This window comes from Garra rufa, chromosome 9 (genome assembly GCF_049309525.1).
Source record: "Garra rufa chromosome 9, GarRuf1.0, whole genome shotgun sequence".
NCBI classification, from domain to species: domain Eukaryota; kingdom Metazoa; phylum Chordata; class Actinopteri; order Cypriniformes; family Cyprinidae; genus Garra; species Garra rufa.
In genome coordinates, this window is record NC_133369.1 from 7,552,271 (window position 1) to 7,568,351 (window position 16,081).

At 33.3% G+C, this 16,081-nt stretch overlaps 1 protein-coding gene across 1 annotated transcript in view; it reads right to left on the reverse strand.

Moving 5' to 3' along the window:
- The window catches only part of csmd3a (CUB and Sushi multiple domains 3a), a 516,772-nt gene that overhangs the window by 378,881 nt on the left and 121,810 nt on the right, over positions 1 to 16,081 (reverse strand). Inside the window, exons 6-10 of the mRNA XM_073847643.1 lie at positions 14,223 to 14,335; positions 13,323 to 13,400; positions 10,103 to 10,190; positions 8,040 to 8,164; positions 4,116 to 4,237 (exon numbers count right to left, since the gene is read on the reverse strand). Of these exons, the coding sequence (XP_073703744.1) occupies positions 4,116 to 4,237; positions 8,040 to 8,164; positions 10,103 to 10,190; positions 13,323 to 13,400; positions 14,223 to 14,335 (526 nt within the window). The remainder of the gene's footprint in view (positions 1 to 4,115; positions 4,238 to 8,039; positions 8,165 to 10,102; positions 10,191 to 13,322; positions 13,401 to 14,222; positions 14,336 to 16,081) is intronic.

The following is a 16,081-nucleotide window of genomic DNA, read 5'->3' on the forward strand; positions in this document are numbered from 1 at the left end:
TTCATACTGTAATTAAGTAATGGTCAAACTGCATTTATTTGATCAAAAATACAGTAAAAATCTGAAATATTGCAAAAATATTTTTACAATTTAAAACTTTTCATGTGAATGCATTTTAAAATGTAATATATTCCTGTGATGCAAAGCTGAATTTTCAGCATCATTTTTTGTCTCATGATTAATTATTATAAAACAGCAGGTTTCAACAGCGCAAAACAAAAAAAAAAGCATCTCTATTGTTAGTATTGTAAAACTATTTAAAAAGATTAAGATACACAACGGCAGGTTTCAACAGCGCAAAACTAAAAAAAAGCATCTCTATTGTTAGTATTGTAAAACTATTTAAAAAGATTAAGATAAACAACGGCAGGTTTCAACAGCGCAAAACTAAAGAAAAGCATCTCGCAAACAGAAATAAACATTATCATACTGAAATTACATGACTGTAAAATAAAAATAATAAAAAATATATATATTGTTAGTTTTGTAAAACAATAAAAAAGGATTAAGAAACTAGTACATCATTAAATCTATACATTTTGCTACTATTAAATTTATTTTTACATGATTTTTTTGCTAAATTACTACTGTAAACATGACTGTAAATGCATAAAAATAAATACCATAACATGCCAATTTACTACATAGCTATTTTTTAATATTGCAAAACACTACTACAAAAAAAATAAATAAATAAAAAAAAATTCTAAATATTGAGAAAATCGCCTTTAAAGTTCAAATGAAGTTCTTAGCAATGCATATTACTAATCAAAAATTAAGTTTTGATATATTTACAGAAGGAAATTGACAAAACATGGAACATGATCTTTCCTTAATATTCTAATGATTTTTGGCATAAAAGAAAAATCAATAATTTTGACCCATACAATGTGTTTTTGGCTATTGCTACATATACACCCATGCTACTTAAGACTAAGAAATTAGCCATGCAAAATATTTTTTGATGCTTTTATTTGTATTACAGAATGTATTCAAAACCCAAAACATAATTTGAGAAATGCGATGGAAAGGGCATTTTAGTTTAAATGTTAATTTGTTTCCAAAAAAATGACAATTCTCTTATGAGATGATATATAAACACCCACACGCTGTTGAAGAATCACTCATAAGCACGCACACAGCTTACAGGGGGTCCATATGCGCAAAAAAAACTCTTACAGCGCTTACACTGATATTATTAGTGGTTTACTAATGAACACAATCAGGCAACCATAAGAAAGTCCTGCTTCGTCCCCTTAAGTTCATATATTAACTTCATTTATTGTGTTAACACAATAATAATGCCAATGAGCTGCCCATGGGTCTCTAATAATGGGTCTGCGGAAAACGCAATAAAATTTGAACTTTGCAATTCCGTCGGGCGAAGATAAATGAGGTAATAATGTTATGTGTGTTAGGGCTCATTTGCATTTCTCACCAGAGGAAAGCTCAGATTTAGCAGCAATTGAGAACACAAATCAGCTATTTGCTAGTTGTTAATGGCCTGGCATGAAATGGGTGTAAAAAAATCGAAAACTTACACCTGAAATGTGCCGTTTGGGGCTAGAGCTTGTGGAAAGGAAAATTGTTGACTCACAAAACCTACTGTAAATTGCACATCTTTGATTCATTTAATAGTTAAGAAAGGTTTCAGGTTTTTTTTCTGTTTAACTAGAATTGCCTTATATGATGTGCTGTAGGGGAAGATGAAGTTTTCATTTATGAGGTCTAATCTGCCTTGCACAATGGGATTTCAGTCCTAATGTGAGGTATTGATGTCTCATCAGGAACCTCTCACCACAGCAAGTTTCAACAGCGCAAAAAGAAAAAAGAAAACCCTCTCAAAAACTAAATTATACTAAAATAAAGTCATTACACCACTATAAATCCATAAAAAACAATGGTTTTAAATGCCAAAACTCCTGATTTTCTACATCTACTGTTAATATTATATTTAATAATATTGCAAAAGAAAAACAAAAAATGGTAGAATCATGATGGAATAATCAGTTTTATAATCACAACAACAAAAAATATTAAATATATATATATATTTTTAGACACTTTCATGCTCATTAAAAAGCCTTTGGTTTGTTTTCAAGAAAACAAAATGTAAAATACAATATTAAATGTATTTTTTATTTATAATTGACCCATTTAGCAAAAAAAATAGTAAATAGTAAAAGTAAAAGAGAAATGGCAGGTTTCAAAAGTGTAAAACTAAAGAAAGTATCTCAAAAACAAGCACACTAAAATAAAGAAACTACACAACATTAAATGCTTAAAAACAAACTGACCACAGTTTTAAATACCAACAACTACACTTACTACACAACTGTTAGTATTGTAAAACAATAAAAACAAAAAAGACAATTATTTTGTAACTGCATGTTTTTTTTTTTTTTTTTTGTTAGTTTTTTTACTATTAATAATTATTGTTCTTTGTTTTGTTTTTTGTAATTAATAAAAATGTTTTTGGTTTGATTTAGGGAAATGAAATTGAAAATGTATCATTTAAAAAATACGAATATTTTTGTTAAATTAGCATTGTACACTTTTCATAGTAAAATAATTACGTCACTGTAAATGCATTTAAAATTTATATTGACATTTTCATTTTAAAATCCTTTGATTTGATTTTTAATTTAAGAAGAATTAAATGTATATTTTTGTTAAATTACATTTATATTTTTTTTTTTTTTTGATTTTACATTTATATTTAAATATGGGATTAGTACGATTTTTTGTTTTTAAAGAAGTTTTCTTACCCTCATCTTATGTTCATTTGATCAAAAATACAGAAAAAAAAATAATATTGTGAAATATTATTATGATGTTTTTCTATATTAATATACATTAAAATTTCATTTGTATCTGTAATTAAAGTAGAATTTTCAGAATAATTACTCCAGTCTTTAGTGTCACTTGATCCTGCAAATATGATTCTTTTTATCAGTGCTGGAAACAGTTGTACTGCTTAATTTTTTTTGGAACCTGTGATACTTTTTTTCAGGATTCTTTGATCAATAAAATGTTTTTTTTTATGCATTTATTTAAAATAGAAAGGTTTTCTAACATCATACACAACTGTTCAAAAGTTTGTGGTCAGTACATTTTTATTCTTTCTTTTTTTTTAAGAAATTAACACTTTTATTCACCAAGGACATGTTAAATTAATAAAAAGTGATAGCATATATTTACATTGTTAGAAAAGATTTCGATTTTGAATGAATGCTGTTCTTTTTAACTTGTTATTCATCAAAGAATCCTGAAAATAAGAATCTCAGTTTCGAAAAATATATTTGGCAGGATGGCAGCACACCTGTTTCCAACATTGATAATTCTAATAATAAATCAGCATGTTAGAGTGATTCCTGAAGGATCATGTGACACTTAAGACTGGGGTAACAGCTGATGAAAATTCAGCTTTGTATCATATTGATATAAAAAAAAATGAAGAGTAAGAAAACGTATTCCATTTGTTGTTATCAACAACATGAAGTGCATTAAACATATTACATCAAGGTTTCCCAAGCTGGTGTTTGTGAAAGAAACTGAAGGGGGTTTATGAGTTTCTGGGTTTATGTGGCCACAAACATTTTTTAAAAATATGTTACGGTATTTTCTGTGAAATTAGATCATTTTTATCAATTTACTCTAATTTATGTGAGTAGGGCACTATTTTAAATTCAGGTATGCTAAAATCAGCAAAAAAGTCTAAAATATGCATAAGAGGTTAAACCTGAAAAAAGTTAGTAAATTATTGCTATTGTGTAAATAATATGTAATCATGTAATAAAATGTAATAAAAAGTAAATGTATTCTGATTATGAGTATTTTCAAATTTAATACATGTGTAAATGTAAACAGTGTAACAATTAAACAAACAAACAAAAAAAATCACTCTAAAAGCATTCTAATAACTAACCAAAATACCCTATTTACTACAGTTACTCTTAGTATTGTAAAACAATAAAAAAAAAGATAGAATCATGCTGGAACTACCTTTTTTATTAAATGTGTGCTTTTAAGGTAGAAGATATTGACACGTTCATAAAAAGCTTTGAGTTTGGGTCAGATATGGAGCATTGTTTGTGTGCAGGTTATTGTTGTACCTTATTGGGGTTACTGGCGGTGATAATCCAAACACACTGCGAGTTACTCTCATACTGGATGGGGAAATTAGGCGACGTAAACGTTCCTGAAGGGCCAAAGAGGTTCATCCCACATGTTTTCGCTGCAAAACAGAGAAATACAGAGTAATAGTCATTTATAATGAGGTTGAGAAGACTAAAATACACAAAAAAGGTTTTGTGGATAGTTCTGCATAAGAAAAACTTTAACCCTTGTGCATCAAAAAAAAAAGAAAAAAGTTACACATAGGTGCAAAGTGAACAAAAATGTCCATGTCCAAAAACTGTCATTAAAATATTTTTTTTTCCACTTTCACTGATGTCGATTTTTTAACCAGCATCTGTTCTATCCATAGATACTAAACATTCATTAATTTTCAGAATTGTAACCCTTTAAATGCTAGTTTGTTTGCATAATACCACACATGTTTTTTTATGAAAAAATTAAAAACAGTAATTTCCATATACTAAATGCTAAGTAGAATTTTTTTTCTTCGCTTATTAGATTCTTGGGTGTGTCAGTGAAGAACAACACATTAATTTTGAGGCATTTATATTTTATGTAGTGTTAGATTAAAAAAAATCTATAAACCAAATTTGAAAAAAAATGGCACGATCTAGTAAAAAAAAAAAAAGGTAAAAATTTAAAATTTGAAGCCTTGGCAACAGAATGAATGCCTATTAGGAAATATTGCATCATTTTATAGTCAAATGGCCCTGAGTTAAAAAATTGCAGTTTTAATGGGTTTCAATGTGAAAATTTTTGTCCTGAGTGTGAGTCTTTTGTACGGAGGATAAAACTGACATTTTGAAGGAAATGAGGGTGAAATATTAAAATTTCAATAAAAATAAACACCTGAGCCAAAATATATACAGCTGGCATTAACACAGGCACACTTATAACAAAAAAACAAAACTGAAATGGACAAAAATGTCAATAAGGTCGCACAAGGGTTAAAGGAGCACTCCACTCAACTTTTTTGGAAATAGGCTCATTCTCCAACTCCCCCTCGAGTTATTTGTTTTGAAATCCATTCAGCCGTTCTCCTGCTCTGGCGATATCACTTTTAGCATAGCTTAGCATAGATCATTGAATCCTATTAGACCAATAGCATCACGTGAAAAATGCCCAACGAGTTTCGATATTTGTCCTATTTAAAACTTGACTCTTCTGTAGTTATATCATGTACTAATACTGGCGGAAAATGTAAAGCTGCGAATTTCTAGGCCGATAAGATTAGGAACTACACTTTCATTCCGGCGTAATAGTCAAGGAAGTTTATGCCGTGACATGGCCGAAGCAGGTGCAGTAATATCACGCAGCACATGTGCAAATGCTAACCTAGCTGGGAACTCATTTCAGGCGCAGCGTAATATTACGAGTTGGAGAATGAGCCTATTTCCAAAAAGTGGAGTGTTCCTTTAAAAAGGGCATAACACACACAGTTTCACCCAATCTCATGTTAATCTTGAGTATCTATAGAGTAGTTATGCATCCTTCATATTTCCAAAAAGTCTTTAGTTTTATCATATTTAGAAAGGAAAGATACAGCTTTACAATTCTCTCCGAAAACAGCCGAGATCTCGGAGGCGAGCCGTGGGCGGAGCTAAATTAAATTAAATTAATTAAATTAAGCAACAGCTTCCAATGGAACGGCTACGATGGCCAGAAGTAAACTATAACAACGCCATAGCTAAGAACGTAAAAATCAGCGCAAAGCAGAATTCAGTCATTTATTTTAATACAAATGATGGATTATGAGGAGGATATGTGGGCAATACTTAAATTGTTCGTTTCACACCATCTCTAGTCTCAGGGCTACCTGAGGTGCTGTTGCCAACAGCAGACATGTCTTTGTACAAATGAAAAAAATCGTTCAAATTAGCTTAAATTTAAAACATATCAATACAGATTAAATGAAAGACTAACGGTAGAATCGTATACTGATGGAATTACAGTGGTATATACTATAAAATGTAACATTCATCTACCTAATGTGTCACGCAGACTACGGCAAAGCAGCTTCTCTCCCATAGTAGACGATTACAGCAAAACGTCAAGTAGCAGCAGTTAAAGTCGTGAACGCGCAAAATAACGTCGGAATGCCGTTGCATCAGTGGCTGCTGCTTAAAGTCCCTTTAAAGATTGACGAGCGAGTGCTCGCCAATTGCTGACGAAACACGAACATTTATTACCGTTTCATTTACCAGTTGCAGTTCTGAATCATGAAGGGGATTTTTTATAGCTGGGACCGCTCCATCTTTCAGTATCAAACGATGTGTAACAAATCCAGCGTCGAACTGGGCCCTATTTACTTATGTTCGTCAACAAACACACTTGCAAAACTCTGTTTCTGCCCCGGAAAAACAAACTGCATCTACTGTCCACGTAACGCTGGGTTCTTCGGGAAGCTAAGCAAGGTTATTTTTGCATTACAACTAAAACCACACTTCTTTAGAGACTTTCTTCCAGAGTGAGTCACCTGTAGCCGAATGAAGCATGTTAATGGGCGCGCTCTTGCGCTCACTCTGGTTGACGCTTTTTTCCGGAAGAAATGCCCATACAAGGAGAACGTCATGAAGAGCCATGATCGGAAAAAATTTAAACGAAAAATTAAAACGAAACTTGTAAGAAACACAAAGTGTGTATTTGGTACGGAAATACTCTGTTACACGTCCAAATAGTTTTTCGAAACTTTGGGAATCCAACTCTATAACAGTGTAAAGGGGAAACACTGCAGGTGAATAGGGTAAAAAAAAACTAATAGTTATCACCTTACATACCCAGTTAATTGATTACATTGATAATTGCAGACATTTTTTGTATTACAACTTGAAATATGTGCTAATGTGCATACTTTTCTAGTACTAAAATCTAAACACTGGATGAAGTCAGTATCAAAATTCTTGTTTAATTTTTTTGTCATATTAGAGTCAAATATTTTTACAGAGGGGATTTCTCATATTTTCACTCCATAATTCAGAAAAAAACTTAGAACTGACTGAAAACTGTAAAAAATGTATTTATAACCATTTTTGGGGCAATAAAATGTTGTATAAAATCAAGCACATTATATATGAACAAATCCCTCTGTAAAAATCTTCTGAATATAGACAGAAATAAAAATGTAAAGTTTGGTGTGTGTAAGTGCTACTGAAGTGGAGATTTATGGCTCAGTGTTGGTGGAAAAACTCATTTTGAGAAAACAGCCTTTAAAAATATGGATTGTAATAGAAGTATATTTACACAAATAGATCAAATGCTATAAAAGAAACACTTAACAGTGTCTTTTGGGTGTTTTATTTCCACTAAAACACTTTATGGAACACAAAAAAGCCGAAAATCTCAAACTTGACAGGTGCAAAAACTGTTGCCTGCAGTGTCTCCCCCATAACATGCATGAAACTGCATTGGATCCCCCCCACCCCACCGCCTTTAAATGAATTGATTCTTCAAAATTAAGATTTTTTTATTCACTGTCATGTCCATAAATAGAAATGAGGAAGAATGTCCAAGCTGCTTTATATTATAAAATATAAGTAATTCACTGTCAAGCTACAAAAAGATCAGAAAGAAATACAAAAGCATCATAAAAACGGTCAGAAATCTCATTTCAACTGTGTTCAGTTACCAAAACGCACATGTTGCACTTAGCAGTAAATAACCACTTTTGTTGTACGAAAAGTGTGCTTTCATAGAAGAAAGGAAATAATACAGGTTTGGAACAACAGGAGGTCAAAGTAAATGATGACAATTTTCATATTTGTGTGAAATATTCTTTTAAAACTGAGCTGTAATCAGAAACAAGAATCAAGTGGCAGTGAATTTTGGGATTATGTTACATCAGCAGATCAGATGTCTGGTACAGTCCTCCTCAGAGGCTTTATTGAAAGCAATAGTCTAACCTTTACAGACGGGTCTGTGGTCACTCCAGGCGGCGAACACCTCTGCGACCCTCTGGCACGTGATGCTCTTGGATCCCTGAAGCACGTGGTCCCCGTCACAGGTGAAATGAACCGTTGCTCCGATGCTGCCGTGTTGAAGAGAGAACAAACACGCAAGCCAGAGAATCAATGAAGGAATTCTCCTCGAGCGCCTCCCACGCGTGCCGACAGATTGATCAGCGCTGCGTGCCACGGCCTTGTGTCAGAGCAAATGTCAGGTAGGAATATAATCAGGGAATTTATTGCTACCGAAATATGCAGGCATAGGCATCCTTGAGGAAATGCTCCCGTAACGTTTTTGTTTGCATTGCTAATTTTGTCCCCGTTTTTTGCTTTACGCCATTTGTTCCTTTTTAACATTTTGTTGGATGGTCATTGCGACACTGATGCATATTGCGAGAAAATATTAAATGCATAAATATTTGCTAAATGTAAATTCATATATGCTAAATTAAAATTTAAGAAGATTCAACATTTAACATTATTTCACGACTATTTATGATAAACTAATATTAAACAATTGAATTATTTTTTGCTAAATAAATATTTAGAACAAAAAATTTATATATAAGAAAACTAAATATATTTGTTAATAAAATATAAAAAAATGTTAATTTAATAATTGAAAAATTGAACTTAGTTTGCAAAATTAATACTTGATATAACTAATATTTGAGAAAATAAAACAGAAAATAAAACACTAAATGTTTTTATGTTTGCTAATTTAATAAAATTGTTAGTTTTAACTTAATAGCTGGCAAAAGTATTAATATTTGAGAAAATAAAATAGAAAATATAACATTAAATGTCCTAATTTTGCTGAAATAATATTAAATAAATATTATACTGAAATAATACCCAAGCAAAATATATATATATATATATATTTAAGCAAGTAAAAAATGTTAAAGCAAAATAAAGCATAAATTATATTGCTCACTTGCTGTAGATTGGTTTGCAAAAAAACATAAAGTAACAAGTATTTATGCTAAAACACATAATAATTAAATTATTTTTGCTAAATAAATATAAAAATATTTTTTTCAAAAAATAAAATATTTAATGTTATGCAATTGGCATTTAACTTAGTTTGCAAATTCATTTTTGATAAAAAAAATATAACTAATATTTAAGAAAATAAAACAGAATATAAAACACTTTTTATGTTTGCTAATTTTGCTAATTTATATATTTAACTTAATAGTTCGCAAAATTATTAATATTTGAGAAAATAAAATAGAAAATATAACATTAAATGTCCCAATTTTGCTGAAAAAATATTAAATACATATTTTACTGAAATAATACTCAAGCAAAGCAAAATATTAATATTTAAGCAAGTAAAAAAAAGAAAAGAAAAAAATATATAACATTAAATGTGTAATGTAAATAAGTATAAATTAATTTGATCACTTACTGTAAATGCTAAATTAATATTACATATATTATTATTTTTTAAATAAATTAAAAAGTTCAGCAAATAAAATATTTATTTGCATATATATTAACAACATATCACATAAAATCTATTTTTTATTATTTTTCGCTAATTTAATAATAATATTTATTTGAATATTTTGCAAAAATATCTTAGACAATAAAAAGAAAATATTATTTCTATCATTAGAATATAATTTTTGCTAATTTAACATACATGAAATAATAAAATTAATTTAATATTAAATATTTAAATTGACATTAAAAACATTTAAGCAAAGCAAAATATTAATATTTAAACAAATAAAATTGAAACTATAAGACTGAAAATGCAAGGAGAACATATGTCAAAAACTTCAGTAATTTTGGATACTTTAATGTTACATTTTGGTTTTAACTTGTAAATGAGCAAATTATCTATTAAAGATTTCTTTTTATAGGCTATCAAAACATTACATGTATGATCTATGATCTAATTAATATTCAAGAGCTTAATGTTCACAACTGCATGACATCGCAATTGTCCCCATCATTTTCTTAAAACAAAACAGCATCCATGCGTCCAGTGTTGCGGACAGCCTGTCTACCTGTAATCCGTGCCAATGCGTTTGCCGTTCTCCGGTTCCCCGGGGTCCGGGCAGAAGTTGGAGACCTGCTTGACCATCCCTTCATTCACTGTGGGAGGAGAAAGCGCATATGGAGACATAAGCCAACACCAAACCATCAGCCTTCATCACCTGTGATCATGCTCTTCATTAAACAGCCTTGGTTATCAGTCATCAACTTTTATCCTTAATCAAAAGACAAGTTGGTGCAATATCTCGTCCATAAATAGGTGTTAGCACACGATAATTACCACAGGAGGCGAGGTTATGCGGATAATTTAAGTGAAGCGTTTAGAAAGGAGGGTTTGGCAGCAGACCGGGGTCCTGAATAAGACTCGATAATTCACTCATAACTCATATTTCCAAATGCGTGATGCAGACACTGTGAAATAGAGGCTCATAAAAATTCTATCCAGTTGTAATTAAGTGTTTGGAGTGCTACATTGTCGAGGGTGAAATGAATCATTCGGCGTTTCATTATGACGCCGGTGCACGTGGAGCCATAAAAAAAGGACCCTACGTGCACAAATCTCTTCCATAGATAGTGATCGAGCGCCTGCCGGAGCGTGCGGTTTGGGTCCGTATCCAGGTTAGGCCGGTGGTTTGGATGGCCAGTAATTAAACTCAGTTGGAGGGAAATCCAGCCACCTGTGTGCCCTCTGAAGCCGCTCGCTTCACGGATTTGACATTCTCTTCCGAGGAGCTTCTGCAAGTCAAGCTAAGCTCAATTAATCAAAATGCAGATTTCTGTTTCGTTGGATGCTCTAATTTCCTTTGATCCATTTGCTAAATGGCAGGCGAGAGGATTACAAATATGTAGCATTGTTCGTGCTTTATGAATCACGGGCTTTGAAGGTGTAGATGCGAAATCACCGGCGGAATAACATCTACGGAATATTAAACAATTAACGGGGATGCACATCTGAAAGAAATTAAGCAGCGAAGAGCTTTTATGACATTAGTGCAACAGTATTAACAGCCATAATTACGCATGACATGCAGCAGCACTGGAGAGCAGATCTTAAAGCTGCTTGGTTTCTACTTGAACGAGCCTAGTGTAATGAGTTACAAAACCGAAAAAAAGGGAAAAGGGAAAAGGGAAAAGGGAAAGGGGGGGGGGGGGGCTGGAGAGAGCTAAATAAACATGGGTTGTTTATGATTGGCGATCATATTCTTATAAAAAAAATCTTGTAATTCGCTACAATAAAAAAGATAGTTCACCCAAAAATTTAAATTGCCCCATGATTTACTCACCCTCAAGCCATCATATATGATTTTCTTCTTTCAGACGAATGCAATCGGAGTTATATTAGAATTGCAGTGAATGGGTTAAAGGGGTCCTATTATGCTTTTTCACTTTTTGAATATTACCCAGTCTGTGTTGTGTATGTTTGGGCATAAAAACCATAGGATGTCTTGAGGGTGAGTAAATGCATGGAGTAATTTTTTTAATTTTAGGTGAACTATCTCTTTAAAAGTTTAAATACGAGCTAGTAAACCAATGGCAGCATTTGATGGTAGCCATTGATTTTCATAATATGAGGGGAAAGTACTATAGAAGTCAATGGCTACCACCAATGTTTAGTTACCAACATCCTTCAAAAAAAATTATCTTGTGCTCAACAGAAGAAAGAAAATCATACAACTTGAGGGTAAGTAAATGATCACAGAATTTTCATTTTTGGGTGAACTATCCCTATAACAAAATCTGTTTAATATGTATGTGTTCATCCATCCTGGATTTAGAGTCTCATACTACATATTACACAACATCAGGGGTGGGCGATATACCAGTAGACACAATAAACTAATAGACTTTTTTTAAACCGGAGACTTTGGACTATATCACAGTCAGTGCTGCGCCAACACAAAAGCTGTCAGTTGAATGTGTTTTTAAGCACTGTGGTTTAAAAACAAGTTATTTTAAACCGTTCAAGAGCAATAAACCATAGACATTTTATATCTCTGAGACAGTGTGTACATAAAGCCAATTTTTACACTCAGTATGAGTACTAAACTGAGTTTTTGGCGCTTTATTAGGCTTGAACGGTCAAATACAGACACTTATATGCCAAAATGCCTGGCTTTGCCAGTATCTTCATAAACACAGTCATCATATATGTCTTAAAGGTTGTATCAGCGATTTCTAGCCTAAAACATAAAGTGTTAAATTCAGCTGACCTTTCATCACGATCTGCTCACTGCCTGCCCCATAAATTGTCTGTGAAAAAACCGCGTCTCTCTGGTCAGCCTAGGGTCCGAGATATGCCAAAAAAACAATCGGCACTACCAACCTTTCCACACAAAAACAAACAGTGTTCCAACCAATCAGCGTCAGGGATTTGGTGTTGTGGACTTTCGCTCCGCCTCCTTTTACATCCCAGCACCAGTAGGAAAGTCCACAACACCAAATCCCTGACGCTGATTGGTTGGAACACTGTTTGGTTATCTGTGGTGTGTTGATAGCGCCGATTGTTTTTTTGGCATATCTCAGACCCTAGGCTGACCAGAGAGACGCGGTTTTTTCACAGACAATTTATGGGGCAGGCAGTGAGCGAATCGTGAAGAAAGGTCAGCTGAAATTGACACTTTATGTTTTAGGCTAGAAATCGCTGATACAACCTTTAAGTGAACATAAACAGTTAAAAAAGATGTGTGTCAGAATATCAGATCCATGCATTCGCTGCCAAAGTGACAGCAGCCTAAACCTGCTGCTGTCTGTGTCATTAATGTCAATCAAAAAAAAAAAGAGAGAAAATCTCTTGCATCGTGGTACTCTCGTAGACGCACAGTGGAGACTGACACTCATAGCTTCATAAAGTTAAAGTTGAACCACTGATGTTACATGGACTATTTTAACAATGTCTTTACTACCTTTCTGGGTCTTGAATTTGTCAGTTGCATTAATGTCTATGCAGGGTCAGAAAGCTCTCGGATTTCATCAAAATATCTTAATTTGTGTTGCCAAGATGAACGAAGGTCTTACAGCTTTGGAACGACATGAGGGTGAGTAATTAATGACAGTATTTTAATATTTGGGTGAGCTATCCCTTTAAAGCAACAATTACTACATTGTGATATAAGATCTTGGTCATATCACCCACCCCCTACATAACAATATTGTTTATTTGTAAGAATCCATTCAGAAAAACACTTAAAGTGACTGTGTATTTAATCGTGCAGAGAGAAAGAAAACACTTACTTATTGAAAATTTACTTGTGTTGTCTTTTCCGGGTAATAACTTCACTCCCCTTGATTTAAAATCTCCTGATCGTTTCACTGCTCAGCAAAAGGAAACAAACAAAGTTAGGCACATTTTCATTCCGTGTAGGTGAGATTTAAAAAGCCTGCTGCAAATTATATCAGCGATAGTTGATCTAATAAAGTCAGTTAATTAAAAAAACAAATTAACTAAATGTGACAAAATGGTTCCTGTGAGACGTGTTTTGTGAGTGTCAAAATATAATTCTCTCATTTTTCCATTTACTCTCACGCTTTGCTTCTATTTTAGTTTTGCAATTAATCTCTTAGATTTGCTTTCGATTAACTTAATTGAAAATAACTTCTGAATCATGCTTTGATTTAACTTTTGACAGGTCATCTTCCAATCCTCGTTATAAAATATCAAGTAATTTACTGTAATTATCAGATGATTAAGATTAACAAGATGATTAAAGATTTTTCAGATATTGCAGTCTGCATGTAATTACTTAGAGTGACAGGGTGAATCCCATAATAGAGCTCTGGGTCATACTATGTCCCAAAGTCAAAGGAGAAAATTCATATTTTGCATGATTTTGCATTATAGGGCAAAATGAAATTAAGAATTCCAGTGCCGTTCATCCAAAACAGTCTTGAACTGACTTGAAAGAGAAACTATTTAGAGAGAATATTGATACACAAACTAGCATGACTAATGACAAACAATTAAGAAAGGAAACAGGAATAAGTAGAATAGGTAACCCAAAGAAAGGTGAGTCTGACAGGAAAACTAAATGTTTATATTTTTTCATGATTTCAAGGTCAAATTTGACCTGGACATGTTTTTGTTAGTAGGACTGAATCACACCATATTTAAAAGAAAATCTATTTCAAATGTACCTTGATATTGAGCACTGAATCCTTTATGCCGATGACTGTTGTCTGTGACGAAATGAAGCCGTAGCCAGTTCTTGTTGCTGACTATGGGCACAGGAATATTAATTCCCGATAACCTGTAAAGAAGATGCAGAAACATCAACCCATTTGCTTTCTACTTCCTTTTTCATCAAGTCAGTTCTCTTGCAACACCTCTGTGCAGCTCTGTACAATCAATACAGTTACTTGAACAGGGAAAGACAAAAATCCCCAAAAATGGTTCATAAGCTTGTGTTTTTATATCATATTATCAATAAAATGAAACAAATTGCATACGCTTCAATTCAATTTAAAAACAGCATTAGAAAAGTGTTACTTTCAGTCATGTAAATTAAATTAAGCACTATTGTGAGACGCCTTCAAGGAAAATGATAAATGGCTCAAATTTCAATACGTACCTAAACATTTCTCATCAAATTTACAGCAAATCAAATGATCTGTCCTGCTATCCACATTCATTTTGTAGCGCTTTACTCCCACTGAATGTCAACCATTCAATTTCTACTAAATAAATTCAGGAGAAACACTGGAGATTAAGTTGATACTTGCTAAATATAACTGACAAGAAGACTGCTTTTTTTTCAGAGAAAAATAACACTGACAGCTGTTAACAACACATGCTGGGAAGAACTGATTCAAACAAAAAAGCGAAAAATAAATGACATAAATAAATAAATAGAATATTTTGTAAGTGCTGCCCTATTACAGTATGTCACAAAAGTGAGTACACCCCTCACATTTCAGCAACCATTTTAGTATATCCTCTCAAGGGACAATACTATAAAAATGAAACTTGGATATGTTTTAGAGTAGTCAATGTGCAGCTTGTATAGCAGTATAGATTTATTGTCCCCTGAAAATTACTCAACATACAGCCATTATTGTCAAAATAGCTGGCATTAAAAGTGAGTACGCTCTAAGTGAACTTGTCCAAAGTGTCAATATATTGTGTTAGCACCATTGTTATCTGGCACTGCCTTAATCATCCTGGGCATGGAATTGACCAGAGCTGCACAGGTTGTTGCTGGGATCCTCTTCCACTCCTCACAGAGCTGCTGGATGTTAGACACATGGTGCTTCTCCACCTTACGCTTGAGGATGCCCCACAGGTGCTTAATAGGGTTCAGGTCTGGAGACATATTTGGCCACCCCATCACCTTCACCTTCAGCTTCCTCAGCAAGGCATTTGTTATCTTGGTGGTGTGTTTGGGATCGTTATCATATTGTTATCACCTAGTTTCTAGAGGGAAGGCATCATGTTCTGCTTCATAATGTACAGTACATAATGGAACCCATGTTTCTCTCAATGAACTGCAGCTCCCCAGTACCAGCAGCGCTCATGCAGCCCCAGACCATGATGCTACCACCATAATGCTTGACTGTAAGCAAGACACAATTTTCTTGGTACTCCTCACCAGGGTATCGCCAACATTCTGGACACCATCTGAGCCAAACAAGTTTATCTTATAGTCTCATCATCAGGACATGGTTCCAGTAAGGCATGCTCTTGGACAGGTTGTCTTCAGCAAACTGTTTGCAGACTTTCTTGTGAGCCAGCTTTAGATGAGCCTTCCTTCTGGGATGACGCCTATGCAAACCGACTTGTTGCAGTGACCTTCTACTTCTGCAACCTTTAAAGCAATGCTGGCAGCACTCATGCATCTGTTTTTTTGAAGCCAGGTTCTGCACCTGATGCACAGAACGAGTACTCAACTTTGTTGATCGACCCTTGCAAGGCCTGTTTTGAATGGAACCCATCTTGGAAAACCTCTGTATGACCCTGACCACTGTTGTGTAACTCGGTTTCAGGGTGTTACTGAACC